The sequence below is a fragment of the Aegilops tauschii genome, chromosome 6, assembly GCF_002575655.3.
Source record: "Aegilops tauschii subsp. strangulata cultivar AL8/78 chromosome 6, Aet v6.0, whole genome shotgun sequence".
NCBI lineage: Eukaryota > Viridiplantae > Streptophyta > Magnoliopsida > Poales > Poaceae > Aegilops > Aegilops tauschii.
This window is the reverse complement of record NC_053040.3, coordinates 147,550,922-147,571,967: the sequence shown is the minus strand read 5'-3', so window position 1 is coordinate 147,571,967 and position 21,046 is coordinate 147,550,922. Positions and strand designations below refer to the sequence as shown.

Genomic DNA, 21,046 nt, shown 5'->3' with positions numbered 1-21,046 from the left:
TCCCCCTTGCCTTGGGGGGCAAGGCAACCCCTTCCCCCCTTTGGCCACCGCCCCCCCAACCCTAGATGGGTTTTGGCCGGCCCCCCCTCCCAAGGGGGCCTATATAAAGGGGGGGAGGGAGGGTAGCAACCTACAGCCTTGGGCGCCTCCCTCCTCCCCTGCAACACCTCTCTCTCTCTCTCTCGCAGAAGCTCGGCGAAGCCCTGCCGGAGAACCGCTACATCCACCACCACGCCGTCGTGCTGCTGGATCTCCATCAACCTCTCCTTCCCCCTTGCTGGATCAAGAAGGAGGAGACGTCGCTGCACCGTACGTGTGTTGAACGCGGAGGTGCCGTCCGTTCGGCACTCGGTCATCGGTGATTTGGATCACGGCGAGTACGACTCCGTCATCCACGTTCATTGGAACGCTTCCGCTCGCGATCTACAAGGGTATGTAGATGCACTCCTTTCCCCTCGTTGCTAGTAGACTCCATAGATGCATCTTGGTGAGCGTAGGAAAATTTTAAATTATGCTACGATTCCCAACAGTGGCATCATGAGCCAGGCCTATGCGTAGTTACTATGCACGAGTAGAACACAAAGCAGTTGTGGGCGTTGAGTTTGCCAATTCTTCTTGCCGCTACTAGTCGTTTCTTGTTTCGGCGACATTGTAGGATGAAGCGGCCCGGACCGACCTTACACGTACGCTTACGTGAGACAGGTTTCACCGACTGACATGCACTAGTTGCATAAGGTGGCTAGTGGGTGTCTGTCTCTGCTACTTTAGTCGGAACGGATTCGATGAAAAGGGTCCTTATGAAGGGTAAATAGAAATTGGCAAATCACGTTGTGGTCATACGTAGGTAAGAAAACGTTCTTGCTAGAAACCTACAAACCACGTAAAAACTTGCAACAACAATTAGAGGACGTCTAACTTGTTTTTGCAGCAAGTGTTATGTGATGTGATATGGCCAGAAGATGTGATGAATGATATATGTGATGTATGAGATTGATCATATTCTTGTAATAGGAATCACGACTTGCATGTCGATGAGTATGACAACTGGCAGGAGCCATAGGAGTTGTCTTTATTATTTTGCATGACCTGCGTGTCATTGAATAACGCCATGTAATTTACTTTACTTTGTTGCTAAACGCGTTAGCCATAGAAGTAGAAGTAATCGTTGGCGTGACGACTTCATGAAGACACAATGATGGAGATCATGATGATGGAGATCATGGTGTCATGCCGGTGACGAAGATGATCATGGTGCCCCGAAGATGGAGATCAAAGGAGCATGATGATATTGGCCATATCATGTCACTATTTGATTGCATGTGATGTTTATCATGTTTTTGCATCTTATTTGCTTAGAACGACGGTAGTAAGTAAGATGATGCCTTATAATAATTTCAAGAAAGTGTTCACCCTAACTGTGCACCGTTGCGAAGGTTCGTTGTTTCGAAGCACCACGTGATGATCGGGTGTGATAGATTCTAACGTTCGCATACAACGGGTGTTGACGAACCTAGCATGTACAGACATGGCCTCGGAACACACGCAATACACTTAGGTTGACTTGACGAGCCTAGCATGTACAGACATGGCCTCGGAACACGGAGGACCGAAAGGTCGAGCATGAGTCGTATAGAAGATACGATCAACATGGAGATGTTCACCGATCTTGACTAGTCCGTCTCACGTGATGATCGGACACGGCCTAGTAAAACTCGGATCATGTTTCACTTAGATGACGAGAGGGATGTCTATCTGAGTGGGAGTTCATTAAATAATTTGATTATATGAACTTAATTACCATGAACTTAGTCTAAAATCTTTACACTATGTATTGTAGATCAAATAGCCAACGTTGTCCTCAATTTCAACGCGTTCCTAGAGAAAACCAAGCTGAAGATGATGGCAGCAACTATACGGACTGGGTCCGGAACCTGAGGATCATCCTCATAGTAGCCAAGAAAGATTATGTCTTAGAAGCACCGCTAGGTGAAGCACCAATCCCAGAGAACCAAGACGTTATGAACGCTTGGCAGCAGCGTGCTGATGATTACTCCCTCGTTCAGTGCGGCATGCTTTACAGCTTAGAACCGGGTCTCCAAAAGCGTTTTGAGAAACATGGAGCATATGAGATGTTCGAGGAGCTGAAACTGGTTTTTCAAGCTTATGCCCGGGTCGAGAGATATGAAGTCTCCGACAAGTTCTTCAGCTGTAAAATGGAGGAGAATAGTTCTGTTAGTGAACACATACTCAGAATGTCTGGGTTACACAACCGCTTATCCCAGCTGGGAGTTAATCTCCCGGATGACGCGGTCATTGACAGAATCCTCCAGTCGCTTCCACCAAGCTACAAGAGCTTTGTGATGAACTACAATATGCAGGGGATGGAAAAAACCATTCCTGAGGTATATTCAATGCTGAAATCAGCGGAAGGGGAGATCAGAAAAGAACATCAAGTGTTGATGGTGAATAAAACCACTAAGTTCAAGAAGGGCAAGGGTAAGAAGAACTTCAAGAAGGACGGCAAGGGAGTTGCCGCGCCCGGTAAGCCAGTTACTGAGAAGAAGTCAAAGAATGGACCCAAGCCTGAAACTGAGTGCTTTTATTGCAAGGGAAGTGGTCACTGGAAGCGGAACTGCCCCAAATACTTAGCGGACAAGAAGAAGGCCGGCAACACCCAAGGTATATATGATATACAAGTAATTGATGTGTACCTTACCAGTACTCATAGTAGCTCCTGGGTATTTGATACCGGTGCGGTTGCTCATATTTGTAACTCAAAGCAGGAACTATGGAATAAACGGAGACTGGCGAAGGACGAGGTGACGATGCGTGTCGGGAATGGTTCCAAGGTTGATGTGATCGCCGTCGGCACGCTACCTCTGCATCTACCCACGGGATTAGTTTTAAACCTCAATAATTGTTATTTAGTGCCAGCTTTGAGCATGAACATTGTATCTGGATCTCGTTTAATTCGAGATGGCTACTCATTTAAATCCGAGAATAATGGTTGTTCTATTTATTTGAGAGATATGTTTTATGGTCATGCCCCGCTGGTCAATGGTTTATTTTTGATGAATCTCGAACGTGATGTTACACATGTTCATAGTGTGAATACCAAAAGATGTAAATTTGATAACGATAGTCCCACATACTTGTGGCACTGCCGCCTTGGTCACATTGGTGTCAAGCGCATGAAGAAGCTCCATGCAGATGGACTTTTGGAGTCTCTTGATTACGAATCATTTGACACGTGCGAACCATGCCTCATGGGTAAGATGACCAAGACTCCGTTCTCCGGAACAATGGAGCGAGCAACCAACTTATTGGAAATCATACATACCGATGTGTGCGGTCCAATGAGTGTTGAGGCTCGCGGAGGATATCGTTATGTTCTCACTCTCACTGATGATTTAAGTAGATATGGGTATGTCTACCTAATGAAACACAAGTCTGAAACCTTTGAAAAGTTCAAGGAATTTCAGAGTGAAGTCGAGAATCAACGTGACAGGAAAATAAAATTCTTACGATCAGATCGTGGTGGAGAATATTTAAGTCACGAATTTGGTACACACTTAAGGAAATGTGGAATAGTTTCACAACTCACGCCGCCTGGAACACCTCAGAGAAATGGTGTGTCCGAACGTCGTAATCGCACTCTATTGGATATGGTGCAATCTATGATGTCTCTTACCGATTTACCGCTCTCATTTTGGGGCTATGCTTTAGAGACTGCCGCATTCACTTTAAATAGGGCTCCGTCGAAATCCGTTGAGACGACACCGTATGAATTATGGTTTGGGAAGAAACCTAAGCTGTCGTTTCTAAAAGTTTGGGGATGCGATGCTTATGTCAAGAAACTTCAACCTGGAAAGCTCGAACCCAAATTGGAAAAATGCGTCTTCATAGGATACCCTAAGGAAACTATTGGGTATACCTTCTACCTCAGATCCGAAGGCAAGATCTTCGTTGCCACGAACGGGTCCTTTCTGGAGAAGGAGTTTCTCTCGAAAGAATTGAGTGGGAGGAAAGTGGAACTTGATGAGGTGATAGTCACCCCTTCCGAACCGGAAAGTAGCGCAGCGCGGGAAAATGTTCCTGTGGTGCCTACACCGACTGGGGAGGAAGTTAATGATGACGATCATGAAGCTTCGGATCAAGTTACCGAACTTCGTAGGTCCACAAGGACGCGTTCCGCGCCAGAGTGGTACGGTAACCCTGTCCTGGAAATCATGTTGTTAGACAACGGTGAACCTTCGAACTATGAAGAAGCGATGGCGGGCCCGGATTCTGACAAATGGCTAGAAGCCATGAAATCCGAGATAGGATCCATGTATGAAAACAAAGTATGGACTTTGACTGACTTGCCCGATGAGCGGCGAGCCATAGAAAACAAATGGATCTTTAAGAAGAAGACGGACGCAGATGGTAATGTGACCATCTACAAAGCTCGACTTGTCGCTAAGGGTTATCGACAAGTTCAAGGGGTTGACGACGATGAGACTTTCTCACCCGTAGCGAAGCTGAAGTCCGTCCGAATCATGTTAGCAATTGCCGCATTCTACGATTATGAGATATGGCAAATGGACGTCAAAACGGCATTCCTTAACAGCTTTCTTAAGGAAGAATTGTATATGATGCAGCCGAAAGGTTTTGTCGATCCTAAGAATGCTAACAAAGTATGCAAGCTCCAGCGCTCAATCTATGGGCTGGTGCAGGCATCTCGGAGTTGGAACATTCGCTTTGATGAGATAATCAAAGCGTTTGGGTTTACCCAGACTTATGGAGAAGCCTGTGTTTACAAGAAAGTGAGTGGGAGCTCTGTAGCATTTCTCATATTATATGTGGATGACATACTATTGATGGGAAATGATATAGAATTCTTGGAAAGTATAAAGGCCTATTTGAATAAGTGTTTTTCAATGAAGGACCTTGGAGAAGCTGCTTATATATTAGGCATCAAGATCTATAGAGATAGATCAAGACGCCTCATTGGTCTTTCACAAAGTACATACCTTGACAAGATATTGAAGAAGTTCAATATGGATTAGTCCAAGAAGGGGTTCTTGCCTGTATTGCAAGGTGTGCAATTGAGCACGGCTCAATGCCCGACCACGGCAGAAGATATAGAAAAGATGAGTGTCATCCCCTATGCCTCGGCCATAGGGTCTATTATGTATGCCATGCTGTGTACCAGACCTGATGTAAACCTTGCCGTAAGTTTGGTAGGAAGATACCAAAATAATCCCGGCATGGAACACTGGACAGCGGTCAAGAATATCCTGAAGTACCTGAAAAAGACTAAGGATATGTTTCTCGTTTATGGAGGTGACGAAGAACTCATCGTAAAGGGTTACGTCGACGCTAGCTTCGACACAGATCTGGATGACTCGAAGTCACAAACCGGATACATGTATATTTTGAATGGAGGAGCAGTAAGCTGGTGCAGTTGCAAGCAAAGCGTCGTGGCGGGATCTACATGTGAAGCGGAGTACATGGCAGCCTCGGAGGCAGCACAGGAAGCAGTCTAGATGAAGGAGTTCATTACCGACCTAGGGGTGATTCCCAATGCGTCGGGCCCGATGACTCTCTTCTGTGACAACACTGGAGCTATTGCCCTTGCGAAGGAGCCCAGGTTTCACAGGAAGACCAGGCATATCAAGCGTCGCTTCAACTCCATTCGTGAAAGTGTTCAAAATGGAGACATAGATATTTGTAAAGTACATACGGACCTGAATATAGCAGATCCGTTGACTAAACCTCTCCCTAGGGCAAAACATGATCAACACCAGGACGCAATGGGTGTTCGATTCATCACAATGTAACTAGATTATTGACTCTAGTGCAAGTGGGAGACTGTTGGAAATATGCCCTAGAGGCAATAATAAATGGTTATTATTATATTTCTTTGTTCATGATAATTGTCTATTGTTCATGCTATAATTGTATTGTCCGGAAATCGTAATACATGTGTGAATACATAGACCACAACGTGTCCCTAGTAAGCCTCTAGTTGACTAGCTCGTTGATCAACAGATAGTCATGGTTTCCTGACTATGGACATTGGATGTCATTGATAACGGGATCACATCATTAGGAGAATGATGTGATGGACAAGACCCAATCCTAAGCATAGCATAAAAGATCGTGTAGTTTCGTTTGCTAGAGCTTTTCCAATGTCAAGTATCTTTTCCTTGGACCATGAGATCGTGCAACTCCCGGATACCGTAAGAGTGCTTTGGGTGTGCCAAACGTCACAACATAACTGGGTGACTATAAAGGTGCACTACGGGTATCTCCGAAAGTGTCTGTTGGGTTGGCACGGATCGAGACTGGGATTTGTCACTCCGTGTGACGGAGAGGTATCTCTGTGCCCACTCGGTAATGCATCATCATAATGAGCTCAATGTGACTAAGGCGTTAGTCACGGGATCATGCATTGCGGTACGAGTAAAGAGACTTGCCGGTAATGAGATTGAACAAGGTATTGGGATACCGACGATCGAATCTCGGGCAAGTAACATACCGATTGACAAAGGGAATTGTATACGGGATTGATTGAATCCTCGACACCGTGGTTCATCCGATGAGATCATCGTGGAACATGTGGGAGCCAACATGGGTATCCAGATCCCGCTGTTGGTTATTGACCGGAGAGGCGTCTCGGTCATGTCTGCATGTCTCCCGAACCCGTAGGGTCTACACACTTAAGGTTCGGTGACGCTAGGGTTGTAGAGATATATGTATGCGGAAACCCGAAAGTTGTTCGGAGTCCCGGATGAGATCCCGGACGTCACGAGAGGTTCCGGAATGGTCCGGAGATGAAGAATTATATATAGGAAGTCAAGTTTCGGCCACCGGGAAAGTTTCGGGGGTTACCGGTATTGTACCGGGACCACCTGAAGGGTCCCGGGGGTCCACCGGGTGGGGCCACCTATCCCGGAGGGCCCCGTGGGCTGAAAGTGGAAGGGAACCAGCCCTTAGTGGGCTGGGGCGCCCCCCATGGGCTTCCCCCCATGCGCCTAGGGTTGGGAACCCTAGGGTGGGGGGACTTCCCCCTTGCCTTGGGGGGCAAGGCAACCCCTTTCCCCCTTTGGCCGCCGCCCCCCAACCCTAGATGGGTTTTGGCCGGCCCCCCCTCCCAAGGGGGCCTATATAAAGGGGGGGAGGGAGGGCAGCAACCTACAGCCTTGGGCGCCTCCCTCCTCCCCTGCAACACCTCTCTCTCTCTCGCAGAAGCTCGGCGAAGCCCTGCCGGAGAACCGCTACATCCACCACCACGCCGTCGTGCTGCTGGATCTCCATCAACCTCTCCTTCCCCCTTGCTGGATCAAGGAGGAGACGTCGCTGCACCGTACGTGTGTTGAACGCGGAGGTGCCATCCGTTCGACACTCGGTCATCGGTGATTTGGATCACGGCGAGTACGACTCCGTCATCCACGTTCATTGGAACGCTCCCGCTCGCGATCTACAAGGGTATGTAGATGCACTCCTTTCCCCTCGTTGCTAGTAGACTCCATAGATGCATCTTGGTGAGCGTAGGAAAATTTTAAATTATGCTACGATTCCCAACACATACGTTATTCCCTTTGTCATCGGTATGTCACTTGCCCGAGATTCGATCGACGGTATCTTCATACCTAGTTCAATCTCGTTACCGGCAAGTCTCTTTACTCGTTCTGTAATACATCATCCCGCAACTAACTCATTAGTCACATTGCTTGCAAGGCTTATTATGACGTGCATTACCGAGAGGGCCTAGAGATACCTTTCCGATACTCGGAGTGACAAATCCTAATCTTGGTCTATGCCAACCTAACAAACACCTTCGGAGATACCTGTAGAGTATCTTTATAATCACCCAGTTACGTTGTGACGTTTGATAGCGCACAAGGTATTCTAACACCCATGGAGTCTTGGGGGCGTGGGAGAGCGCCGCTCCTTCTTCACGCGCCGAGAGACGCTCCTCCTTGACGTGTCAGGGTGGCGGCGAGAGGGGCTCCTCCTTCATGCGGCGTCCGATTTGGACGCCATGGTTGCGTGGGGAGAGCAGGGAGGGGCGTGGGCTCCGGTTTGACATGGAGGAGCGTCTCTGGTGGTGTCGCCGGGCCGTTAACATGGAGGACGGAGCGATGACCTCCATCTGCTGCTCGTACTCATCGTTAGTCACGGCGTAGACCGCACCCCACATCGCCGGCTGTTGTGGTGGCGGCTGGTCCTCGTCACCAAAGGAGATGACGATCTCCTCCTTCGTCGAGGAGCCGGCCGCTAATGAGGACGACCTCGCCACGAACATCCGGAGCACGTTCCGGAGTCGCCGCCTTCTGGCGCCGAGGCCCACGACTTGCCCATCGCGGGAGTTGTGGAGGAAGAGGGGTGGTGAGGACGAGGACGTGCAGAGCGACGCAGTGAGTGCGAGATGTGGAGGGCGCCGGAGCACGGCTTATAAAGCCTCGCCCAGGTCATGCGAATGGACGGTCAACCGCTTCAATGCGGCGCAACGGCCGGAGCTGGTTCCTCGGGAAGTTGCGTCCGCATTGAAGCGGCGTCTTACGAGAGGTCGCGTCGGTCAGCGCCGCCCTCCCGTCCGACCACATCATGTGGCATCAATGCCGGCCGCTGCATGCTCTGAGCTGGCATTGATGCGGTGCGGGAAGTGGTGCGTGCATCGGAAGGAAAGCGAAGAAGAGGCGGGTGGGGTTATTTGGTGGGCCAGGCTAGTCAGACGCGAACGTGGCAGTAGTCCGGACGCCCGCAAGGTCCCCCAGTTTGTCTGCCGTTTGCGGGAAAAAACACGTCTAGGCCGTCGAACGGACCGATATACGACCGTGTTGGATGGCAAAACAAGTCTGATCCGAACGATTGCGGACAATTTAAGAGTTGACGTTGAAGATGCCCTAAAATACGTCATCTAAGATGCCCTAAAATACGTAGTCTACTCTGAAATACATCATCCATTAGAGTTGCTCTTGCGCGAAATGTTCGTAGTTCGCGGTGCGCCGTCCAGAACGCAGTCCATATACATTGACTTTTTATTTCCATCGCTGTCTCCCACTCTCTTCCCCCAAAAGTCGAGTTTACTAGCAGTGTGACGTACGCTTCCCCCTCGCGCACCGAGCATCCGCAGGAGCATTCATTCAGGCAAGCAGACAATCACCGCGACAGACGACGAGCGGCAGCACACACCCATAAACCAGAAGCGGCCGTCCAAGCCAAGGCGCCCACAGGACGCCACCAAGAACTCGGAGCCACCTTCCAATCGCCCGAGTCCCTCCCCTCCATCCGGCCACCGGATCGGGCCCGCCGATCTCTCGAGCTCCCCGGCCGCCCCCTCCCGCGGCGGCGCGCAATGGGGGCCGCCGCCGAGGACGCCGTCAGGCAGCTCGGCATCCTCATGGATCAAGGTGCGTGCGTCTACTCTCGCCCAGTTCTTTTCGCGATTGTTGCGGCGCCCTGACGTGATCTGGTTCTTTGCTTGCAGTGGACGCGCCGCTGAGGAGGACGTTCCAGGTACGGATCTGGCCTGCATGCACCTGTGGCCAAATCTTGGATCTTGCTACTCATTCTTATGGATTCTCGTAGCTCTTGTCACTGGATCATGGCCTAGATTAGCTATTCTCGGTGCCCTACAGATTTGATCTGATTCGGTGCGGGGGGGAGTGAACTACTCCGCGTATTCTTCTAAAGCTTGGGATGTCCTAAATCTTTTACTGCAAAATGGGCTATCTCTGAGCCTCTCTTGGTTAATGACACATGCTAGAGGTATGATCTTGTCAGCCATGAGTTGTCAGGTGGGCGGTGTGTTTGGAGAGTGGTGCTTGATCCATCATCCATGGCCGAATAGGCGGCAAGCGAAGCTGGTGCACTTCCTATGGGTTGGTGAGGCGAGGGTATAGTGGCGCTTTAGCTGTCTAGTGTACCGACATTGCATGTTCGATGACGTCCAATTATGATTGCATGGGTTGGCGTTCGTTGGTGGCGATCATCCTGTTTTATGCAGCCGATGGATGGTGGCGTTTTGCTGTTCTCAGGTCTACTAAGTGAGCTGAGTTAATGTGGATATACTCGCCAAAACATCATGCCGTTTGCCATCTTATCAGGTCTGCAGTCACCTATTGTATACGACGTTTCGACTGCTGTGGCATTATTCCCTTTTTGACCTCCGATGTTCACCGAACTATCTGGACGCATGCATGTTAACAGTAAAGGCGCGGCATTTCAATATGTCTTTCTGCTACCATTTAATTAAATGTCTATAAAATTAAGAGGAAACATGTTACACGTGCGCTAAATCTTGAAGTTAAGCAATGCCAACTTATTTGAAGCGTAATTGTTAGTGTAGTGAAATTGGGATGTCAACACTGCATTGGAATTCAGAACTCATCAGAAGTGCAGAATCAGTTCAATTTGTTGCGGCACCTATGGATGTGTCGGATTCAACTGAACAATGTCTGATTCTGACCAACCCTGTCCACTTTGCTATTTACCCCTAGTAATTTAACATTTTTTGGATTTTTTTTAACACTAGTTATTTTCCAATGAAGTGAAAATAAGACCAAAACCATGGTATCCATACATAATTGGCCCTGCAAGAACATATACTGTTACTTTTAGTAGTACATGTAACTACTACACCAGTAATTGGTATAATCATCAAAGGTGATATAGATATTACTATTTGTCTTTGTATTTTCTTTCTTTTGGTCATTGAAGGCTCATCAAATGTTAATAAATTTGAGTGGTCAAATAAACCAACCTTGAGTAATATTCTTTTTTTGTAGCCCTTTCTGGCTACTGTTGTATTGCAAGAAAATAGCTACCACTAGTGGGGCAGAAATCAGTAAATGACCATTTCTATCTCTATCTGGAAAGTTTAATTCTAGCCTTAGATTTTTATGATTTTCATTGGTGGACCCCAATCACAAATGACTGTCGACATGTTATGTTACAGTAAAAAATATTTTGGTTCATAGAAGAATTATTTTGGAAGTTATTAGTTTCATAAACCATAATCAGATGAATCGCAGATCAGAATTTCATGCATCTGCAGCTATTTAAATATTTGGAATATATCACTTTTATCAGTGGTTGCGGAGGTTTGTAAACGTATCTTGTTTATTTCAGAATGTGCACCAAGGCCACCCTAGAGAAACAATGTTGCGCTTTCTCAAGGCTAGAGAATGGAATGTTTCCAAGGCTCATAAAATGGTAGTCTTTCTCATATTTTCTTATCCAATAAAGGAACAGATAAATTATATTCTTAAGGTTATTAACTGCTTAATTGGGTTTGAATATTGTTTCTGCAGCTTGTAGATTCTTTGAATTGGAGGATTGAAAATGAAATTGATAGTGTATTGGAGGTGAGTAATCCTTATGGGTTATAATAATAATCCTGTTAGGTACTAAGATGTTACTAGCATGGCAGAATCTCTTGTCCGTATACAATTTCAAGCTCTTGTTGCTAATATCTTATTTCATGTATTCTGTTAATCACTAATCTCTTACTACATTGGACATGTACAGAGACCTATACTCCCAGTAGATTTATACAGATCAATACGTGATTCACAACTTGTTGGACTCTCAGGATACACCAAGGAGGTATAGTTATCTACTAACACTAGTAATATGTTTCTTATCCTGAATAATTGATCATGAATTCATGATGCAACTACTTGTTTCCATGCATATTTGTGTGCAAGAAAATGGGCACACCCTTTAGCTGTTAGTGTTCTAGGTCACATCTACCGGTTAATCAAATTATTTTTATTGACAAATGAACAGATAGTACTGAACAAAGTTGGCAGAATTGAAGAGGTTAATGTTTATTTTTGTTGATCTGCAATCTTCCATAGAATGTTGTCCCAGTCAGAGCTGCAAAGTTGTGAGTTGTGACGGACCTTCTAGCTAGGAAGAGCCCAAGGGACTGTTAGTGTTTAGCAAACTATGACATAAGCTTAGGTATGGTTAAGTTCAAAAATAAAGCATAGCGCTTTAGGATATCTCTTGCTTGAAGCTGTGATTATTGCTGCTGGCTTAATATTCCTTTATTATTAAGGCATGCTGGAGGTTAGGGCATGTTCCTCATTTATTTCTGTGTCATTGACTGTTCCCACTAAATGTGTCATCCTGTAGGACAACATCAGATAATGTTCTTTGACTTCTTGTAACACACCATCAAAGAGTTATTGGCCCTTTCACGGAATGGTTCTGCAATTTCATGAATTACTTATGTTGTTGCTTGCTATCTGTTACCCAAGTCTGTACCCATCAATGTTTTTTTAGCTAGCCCACCAAAAAATACTGGTAGTGTGGTTGTTAATTAACCCAGCTAAATGCTTGTACGTTGCTACAGATTTATTATACATCATCAGTTGTTTAAATGCTTGTGCCACCAGTCCTTGAGCTCGTATAAAATAGTTTATCTCAAAATCTAAGCCCAATCAACCATATGTACTGCATAGAGTGGTTGGCAACTGCGGCAATTTTTAAGTAATATGAACGAACCGCCACCAATTTAGATCTTTGTAATACTATGTGTCAAAAACACTCTTATATTATGGGACGGAGGGAGTAGTAAAGAAAAGATTTAGTTGAGTTTTAGACTCCTAATAATTTGTTTTGATTTTGTTTTCTCTTGTTGGCAGGGTCTTCCAGTTTTTGGCATTGGTGTTGGTCAGAGCACATATGACAAAGCTTCGGTACTTTCTCAGATGCTTACTACTCCGTATTTGTTACGTAGACTACGACAAAAACTATGAAACTTGATAGTTTTCACCTTCCGTAGTGTATACTAGATACCGTTTTGAGGTTCATGTAACTTAAGTATATTTGTTGGGTATTAAAATGATATGATCCCTGTTTAGTGGTTGACATAGTTATATCTTACTGCCAATACCTTGTTATTGAAGTAATGGTACCTCTTTTATGGGATCAACTAATGAACCAACTTATGCTAGTTCTGGAGTACCATTTCCACATTTTGTCAACTGAAGTTGATCTGTTTCCTTTTCAGGTGCACTACTATGTGCAATCTCATATTCAGATTAACGAATACCGTGATCGCATAATTTTGGTAAGTGTCGAGCTAGATGCTCAAATCTTAATTTTTATGTTAACACATATCCTTCTTCTTATGTTTGTTCACATCACACTTAGCCCATGTTGACGGAAAAGTTTGGACGCCCGATCACCACTTGCGTTAAAGTGCTCGACATGACTGGTTTAAAGTTGTCAGCACTGAGCCAAATGAAGGTACATATTATTAGTCTTCTCAAAATGGTTTTCTTCTCCGAGCAAGTATAACATTATCCTTGTCCTATACATGAATGGACTTAAATGCTGCTGAAATAAGCATGTTTTAATACATCAAGGGATATGACCACACTGGTACTCAGGTTTTACCTTACCACGTTAAATTTTTAGAGGAATTACTCTTAAATCTTGGATGTTTACCTGTCTACCGTAGAGGTCAACACAGTCTAGCATAAAAAACTAACATAAATGTTAATACTAATATTACAGGACCAGTTGTTGTTTTTGTGCCATAATATTTATTTTTCTGATAAAATTGCAGAGTGCTCATTACTTGTGTTGCTTATGTGTTATGGTGAGCTAGCGTGACATTTTTGCTGTTGTTTGGATTACAGATGCTGAGTTCAATATCAACTGTTGATGATCTGAACTACCCTGAAAAGTCAGAGACATATTACATAGTTAATGTTCCATATATATTCTCTGCATGCTGGAAGGTACAATGATTTTTCCATAAAAGGCCCGTCCTCAGATTGTATCAGCAAATTTTGTAGTGAATGCTAACTGTCATTTCATTTGAGCATACTGGTAGGTTGTGAAGCCCCTATTGCAGGAGAGGACAAAAAAGAAGGTTAAAGTTTTGAGTGGTTGTGGGAGAGATGAACTTCTGAAGGTATTTTTTAGTTATTATTTTGTTACTCTCTCGTATTGTTGTCTTTGCATAGATTCTTAACCGCTGAGTAACATTACTACTACTGCAAATATAGGTACCACCAATATGGTGGTGGAGAAGAAAACATTACCTTTGTGTAGCATTTATTCTCTCTGACATCCAAAGTTAGTGACAAGTCCCCTTGCTCAAAATTGTGTAGATTATGGACTACTCAGCTCTCCCCCATTTCTGCCGACGAGAGGGATCAGGCTCATCCAAGCATTCATCTTCCAACGCCGACGATTGCTTCTCCCCTGACCATCCTTTCCACAAAGAGCTCTACGAGCTCACCAATCAGCAATCGTCGCACAAGGAGCTCCTCAAGATGGGATCATTGCATGTCAGCATCCCGGAGCCTGACCCAAACGACGCGAAGATCGTCGAGGTGATCCAGGCCGAGTTCCACAAGATGGGGGAGCAGAACGGGTCGACCAACGGGCACAAGGTCTGATGCCGCGCCACCGAAGATGGTGGCCATCTGCATGCGGAGCACCTTCCTTAACCAATGCGAGCGACCTCCGATGAAATCCATGATTTTACTTGTCCATGTTGGTTGGATCCCCCCGATCGGCTGGGGGGGATATAGTAGCGAAGGCTTCGGCGTTTCCTCCGTGATGCATAGGGTGATGCCGGCTTGGGGTCGTAGCTGGAAGAGATGAACCGGACAGTGTATATCCATTAGCATAGAACCTGCATATGTTAAACTGGCACTATAACAAGATCCATGGATGATGGATGTTTATTATGACAGCTTGTAAGCTTCAGCACAGTTCTGCAAACATGAGGTGGGAGGACGAGTAGGATAGGATGGGACCTAGCACGAAGCAGTAGTGGCGGAGCAACGCCGTGGCGGGCTCGCGCCCGGTTCTGAGCCCGCTTGCTCTCCGGGTGCGTGCCTGACCAGCAGCCCCGTCCGGCGGCGACGGTCTCTGCAGATGGCTCCGCGCGCGTCGTCGGCGATGTGCGTCGGAGCGCGGGGCGATTGGCTTGGACGGGAACGGGAACGTATGCGTGCGTGCGTGGCAAAGGGGAAAACCGCTTTGGCAGCAACAAACGGGTGAGGTCCAGATGTAGAGTAACCATCTTCGACGATCCCCCCACCGTCCCGGTATGGTAGGCGTCTCAGTTTTTTTTCTTCCAGAGCTCAGGCCGTTTTTCTACCCGGAGCCGGAGACCGAGGAAGCCCGGCCATTCCGGCCTGGCCACGCCTGCCCTTCTTCATTAAAATCTATCGCTAGACCCATAAAAAAAAAACTCTCGCTAGAAGCGCTTGGTCGCATGGGTCTCCGATCCCTCATGCAATGCAAGCTCCATCGCGCCCCGCGCCAGTTAATCTCCCTTCTTCTTCTTCTTCTTCGAAAAACCTAGCCGTCCGAAACGATGGCTCTATTCGATCTGAATCAACCCATCCATTGGGACTCTGGGAGTGTGAGGAGATACAAGAGTACGGACGAGCCGATGCCACCGGCCATAGAGGAGATGGGGCGGACGGACAATGTGCGGACCACCATGGAGACTTTGCCAGCCACGGAGGCACTCGCTCGGACATCCACGGCTACCACGCAGGGGGCGGTGGAGGAGTTCACTCGGACGCCGGCGGCAACGGCAGAGGCGGTGGAGGTGATGCGGGCGGCAGCGGCCGAGGCTTCGACTGAGTAAGTTGTTCATGTTCTTGCAGTTGTGCTCCATTGCCGGACGTTGAATAGACCAAGAATATATAGTTCACACTTTCAGTTAGGGTTTGTGCACATCTGTTTAGTTGTGCATGCCATATATGTCCGTCTCCTTCATGATTTCTTCGTAAAATCAGAGTTCTGTTTGTAGAGAGTTATTTACGCAAAACCATCACAGTTGGGGCTAGGGTAACAATTTGGTACCACATTTGTGACAGGGCACAAGAAACCATCAACTTTGCGCCTAACTGATAACGCGGAGCACTGATTGTCGAATTTACTTGCGAAAACAACCGTTCTGACCGGCTGGGCCTACTTGTCGGGCTGACATGGCGAAGACAAAAAAATTGACCAACTGATGTGGCAAATGAGACACGGGCCCCACCTGTCAATGACTAGACGTTCATCATCTTCACGTATCTTTTCTACGAGGCATTCCATCGAGCAGCTTATGGACGGCTGAACACTTGGTGAACTCTTTCGTTTTTCCCAATCCCGATCGTGCCAGTCGCCGGGTCTGTTGAGCTATGCCTACGGGAACACGGGCGGCGTGTTAATCCGGCAGGAGCCCCGCCCGGACGGACATAGCGAGGGCCGGCGGCGCCTCGTCCAGACAGGAGCCCCACCCGGCCAGCTCCGCGGCAGGGCGGGCACAAGGCATCTGTGGCGGAGCTCGTGCTGGTGCGTCGCTCCCGAAGGAATCACGTCGCGCAGTCCGCACGGCCTGGCCAGCTTCGCACTGTCATGTGGCCATCAAATCAGTGTCCCTGTGTCGCGTGCGTGTGTGTTCTTTCTCGCCGGAAATAGAGCCGCTACCCTCCAGCAATCCATCGGACGCGTACGCATGCATGCGTTTTTGGCTTGAAGGAATACATCCAGCAACACTGGCCTCCCAATTTCTGCACTGAGCTCTCTGCCTTCCGTCGAACAGCTTAAGTGCGTGCAAGCTCCGCAGCTGTCTCGCCTCCCACCGCTTGGTCCGTTACTCCCAGCGTTCCCATAAGTGTGCCTTGGTCCCCCAGCTTCAGGCGCCGGGCTCGGAACACCTCGTCGGTCGTCGGGCTGTCGGCAGGGACGGCCGAGGTGCCCAACCATGGCGGCGGATGCGCGGGTCCAGCCTGAGCGTGGGCACTGGCGGCGGCCGGCAAGGCAAGCGTCTCGGGCAGTGGTGCTCGGGGCGAGGCGCGCATCGTCGGAGTGGGCTGGACAAGAGGATGAGCTTGATGGCGGGAAAGCGGCGGCTCGTCAGGCGTCGGGCTGCCGGCGGGGACGGCCGTGGTGGTCGGCCATGGCGCCGGAAGCGCGGGTCCAGACTGAGCATGGCCACTGGTGGAGTCCGGTGAGGCTAGAGGCGAGCTGCTCGGGGGCTGCTGCTCAGGGCGAGGCGCGCGTTGCGGGATCGGGCATGACGTCCTCTGTGTGGCTGGTTGGAGAGAGACCAAAATAAGGAAGAAGAAGGTGCGTGAGGATGACAGGTGGGACCTACATCCACCTCAGCGAATTGTCCAGATAGGCATGCCACGTTGTCCTAACAGGTGGGCCCTACCTGTCAAAAACAAATTAGACTATCAGTGCTTCGCGTTATCGATTAGGCACAAATTTGGTGGTTTCTTGTGCCCTGGCACAAATATGGTATCAAATTGTTACCCTAGCCCCAACTGTGGTGGTTTTGTGTAAATAACTCGTTTGTAGATTACTTTTTTTTTCTCGAATATGCTATTGTCAGCGTATCATTGCATTGATAGAAGGGGTTTCAACATACAGAGTGGCATCGTGGTCACGTACACTACGAGGCGTGCACACGATACAAAGAGAGGGGTTTGTAGATTACTTTGAATGGTGCAATTGAGGGAAAATGTTACTAGTATCTTTGAAACAATTCGTTAGTGTAGTATTTTATGCTCCATGATCTCGGCTCATACTCACATAGTTGCACTTCTATTGTTCACATCATTTATGCTCCATGCATGATGCTACTGCTGTATACTCAATTAATTGCATAGTATCAGAGAATATGCGTAGCGCATTATTTGATTTTGTATACCCAAATAATCTGTATTGCTATTGTTCACAACATGTCTCAGTTAATATGAACTGTACTAGAATTACTTTTGGTAGAATTATATGATGCCCGTAATTGTAATCTAGCTTGTGCTTCCATTTTGTTCACAGACCAGATTGCGAACAGAAGGCGCAGGACGCCGTCACATATACCGCATGCTTTTACAGAGGAACGGCGCGCGGTGGAATTATGAAGCGTGGAGTCAGTAGAGCCGTGTCGGACGAAATGCGGGTGCCTGTGAGGGTCGTGCAGCGCATATGGATGATCGGGCGCCGCGGTGGTGGAATACATGCCGTGGTGAGCAAGAAGCCTAAGAACTGCGGCCGCAGGCGGGTGGAGCTTGGCCCTAAAGCTGTACGTGGGCTACCCCTGGATGGCCGCATGACGATTCGAGAGCTAGCCGAGGCTTTGGGTATGAAGAAGAGCACTCTGTTCCGGCGGCTGAAAGAAGGTAAACTGAGGCGCCACAGCGAATAATCTCATCAAGCCTACTGTGAGGGACGACAGGAAAAATGTCCCATGTTTGTTTCTGCCTGTCCATGCCAAGGGGCAAGCATACCTAAGAATTCCTGTGTAATACTAGTATAACTCTGGAATTAATATATGCTTTACGTGGTATCACATCGCTTGACGATGTTATTACTGTATCAGACGGGGCATGAAGCTTCGCTTATGGTGTCAGTAATCGAACAAAAACATGCAAGGACTCGATCAGCTTAGGCTTTCTCTCACAAGATGGATTATACGGTGATAGCGCGAGGGCCCAGGAGGCTAGTCCCTATGGATGGTCAGATGGTTTTGGAAGCGATCCTCCAAAGCAATGGAGGGACTAGCGTATTATGATCCTGGTATAATTTCCGTTCACGTCTTCTCTGCTACTGATTATATTATATTAGGCATTCTTGTGGGATGCTAAACAAGAAGCGCATCTGGTGTAGTGGTATCATAGTACCCTCCCACGGTACTGACCAGGGTTCGATTCCCTGGATGCGCAGCACAAACTTTTGCTTTTATTTCCCTTCACTGTACAATTTAACAATTTTTTCATTTTCTCTTTTGCTTTTTCCCCCTCCATTGTACAATTTAACAATTTTTTCGTCTTCCATTTTCTCTTTTGCCTTTCCCCCCTCCATTGTACAATTTAACAATTTTTTCATCTTCCATTTTCTCTATCCAATTTGCTTCGAGTGCACAACAAGATCCCTCCTACATTCTTTTCCCCCTTGCCACCAGTGAGAAACTTCTCAAATTAAGAATGTTTGTCCCCTTTTTTGCTTACGAAGGTTAATATCATGTCAAGTAGAGCTATCTACTATGTAAAAGAGAACCTTAACATCACGTTGCTTTGTGACACTTATACTACGAGGAACTTTGTCCAAACTGACGACTCCGAAAAGAAAACAGTAAGGAAGGCTAGGCTTTGATGACATCGACAATGACCTCGTAGTGAAGATGTCGATGATGTAGTCACATGACTCGACTTTGATGAAGTAGGCAATGACCTCCAAGTGAAGATGTCGGTGATGTAGTCACAACGCTCGGCTCTGATGACATCGGCAATGACCTCCATAGACGGGGCCAGGTCCTGTTCCGTCACCACCGAGATAGTAGCCAGGTGGAGTTGGACGGGTATCACCTCTGACGCCATGTCGATGTATAAAACCTGCCATCGGTCCCATAACCCGAAAACTCTCGGCCGTGGGGCAACATGAGCGCCGTGCACTAAGAGCGAAAGTGGCCCGCAATGCCGCAATTCAAACACAGTTGTCACATGACTTCCCACGGGGCGTCGACCGAGTAGGGGAGCGCCCCGAGCCGCCTGCCCGATACAACTCACAGGCAGTAGGGGTGTATGCAAGGAGCCATGCTGGCTCCCCCCTTCGCCAGAAGAATCGTGATCCTATATAAATCTTGTCTTTTACACATCCCTTTGGGTATTTCAAAGAAGGATGATACAAACACTCACAAGCCAGTAAGGAGTTCTGCATGAAGAATGTCGATCTATAGAAATCCAGTCTGTTTCTTTTTCTGTCTTGGTTTGTTTACATTTGAGTGTGAGTGTTCAGTGTTCTGATGTCTATATTTCACACTTAGTTCCGTTTTCACAATAAGGATTTTGTAGGAAACACATAGGGATTTTGGCTGTGTGCATCTTAATTGTTAGAATAAATCCAAGGCATACCGTCGATCATCCGAGGACCAAGCAATCACATGAACACGACACCGAGATTTGTTAACGAGGTTCACCGATATGGCTACATCCCCAGGGCTTGACTACGGGCGCTCCTTCCCGTGACAACGTTACAATACCGCACACCGGCCACCCGGGCGCCGGCACACGCCGCCGGCTCCCGTTTGGGTGCCTGTGCTATTATGTTGGCATAGGTTACATCGTGTGTCTACCCCCACTATATATGAGAGGCCTAGGATACAAGTGTCCTACTAGGACACGACTCCATATCCTATCTAAACACAATACAACTACAAGTCCAACTGTAACCTACCTTGTACACTATATTCGACACAACTCCAACAAACTCCACCTTGGCGAATATACTCCACCATCCTGGATTTGTCCATGCGTCAAACTTCCATGTACATTTATTCCATGAGTATCGCTGCTACTCCCAAGACTCCATGTGACTCCACCTGCAACTTGTAGTCCCTTCTTTTCTTGACCACAGTCAACACTCGAGCAAAATTAAGTTCCTTGTTACTCTAGTTTGTGCTCCCAACTTCCAGAGTATCAGTCCAACGCCATCACACACTGATCAATGACCTGCGTGAAAGTGAACAACTCACATATTGGGTATCACACATAAAAGTTACCTGAACTCAACATCACCGCTCCTTTCTTGACCGTTTGTCTGAAACTTGAAGGAATTTCACCATTGCTTGTAGTCATTCCGAGTCAAATTCGCAGTTGTCTCACCACATGTATGACCACCAGAGCCCTGGCCCGTCTCCATGTCCCGTGCATACCGCACGCCTCGCCGCTATTACCGCGCCGAGCCTCCGCTGTCCCGGTCGAGTCTCAAGGGTCGCGAACCCACACCACTCAACCCTCACTGCAGAGTACCACCGATCATCACCGACCGATGACGAGTTCCACGCTTCCATCAGACCACTGGGCTCCAGTCCGAACAACGTGTCCCTCGCTTTTTCCCGCTGAATAGGCTTCGACTCTCTGAGCTCTTACGACGTAGCCCCTCAATGCAGCTCCACCTTCAACAAGACTCCATAGTAGAGGATCAGTCCACCCCTGCGCCCCATCGACTTCAAGCTCCGTGTATACACCACCTTGAATCAATCCCGCGCCATAGTCTTGTCGAAGCCACGCAAGCACTC

At 47.6% G+C, this 21,046-nt stretch overlaps 1 protein-coding gene and 1 non-coding gene across 2 annotated transcripts; both read left to right on the top strand.

Moving 5' to 3' along the window:
• Positions 1–9,048: 9,048 nt before the first annotated feature.
• LOC109762379 (phosphatidylinositol/phosphatidylcholine transfer protein SFH2) lies at positions 9,049–14,708 on the top strand. The gene is made up of 11 exons (XM_020321232.4): positions 9,049–9,401; positions 9,479–9,507; positions 11,122–11,205; positions 11,304–11,357; positions 11,521–11,598; positions 12,645–12,698; positions 13,013–13,072; positions 13,156–13,251; positions 13,647–13,748; positions 13,844–13,924; positions 14,124–14,708. Exons 1-11 carry the CDS (start codon positions 9,347–9,349, stop codon positions 14,412–14,414), a joined length of 984 nt encoding a protein of 327 aa, XP_020176821.1. The 5' UTR covers positions 9,049–9,346; the 3' UTR covers positions 14,415–14,708.
• A 3,913-nt stretch (positions 14,709–18,621) lies between these two features.
• TRNAG-CCC (transfer RNA glycine (anticodon CCC)) lies at positions 18,622–18,692 on the top strand. Its single transcript has one exon. It is a non-coding gene; the product is annotated as a tRNA-Gly (tRNA).
• Positions 18,693–21,046: the final 2,354 nt, after the last annotated feature.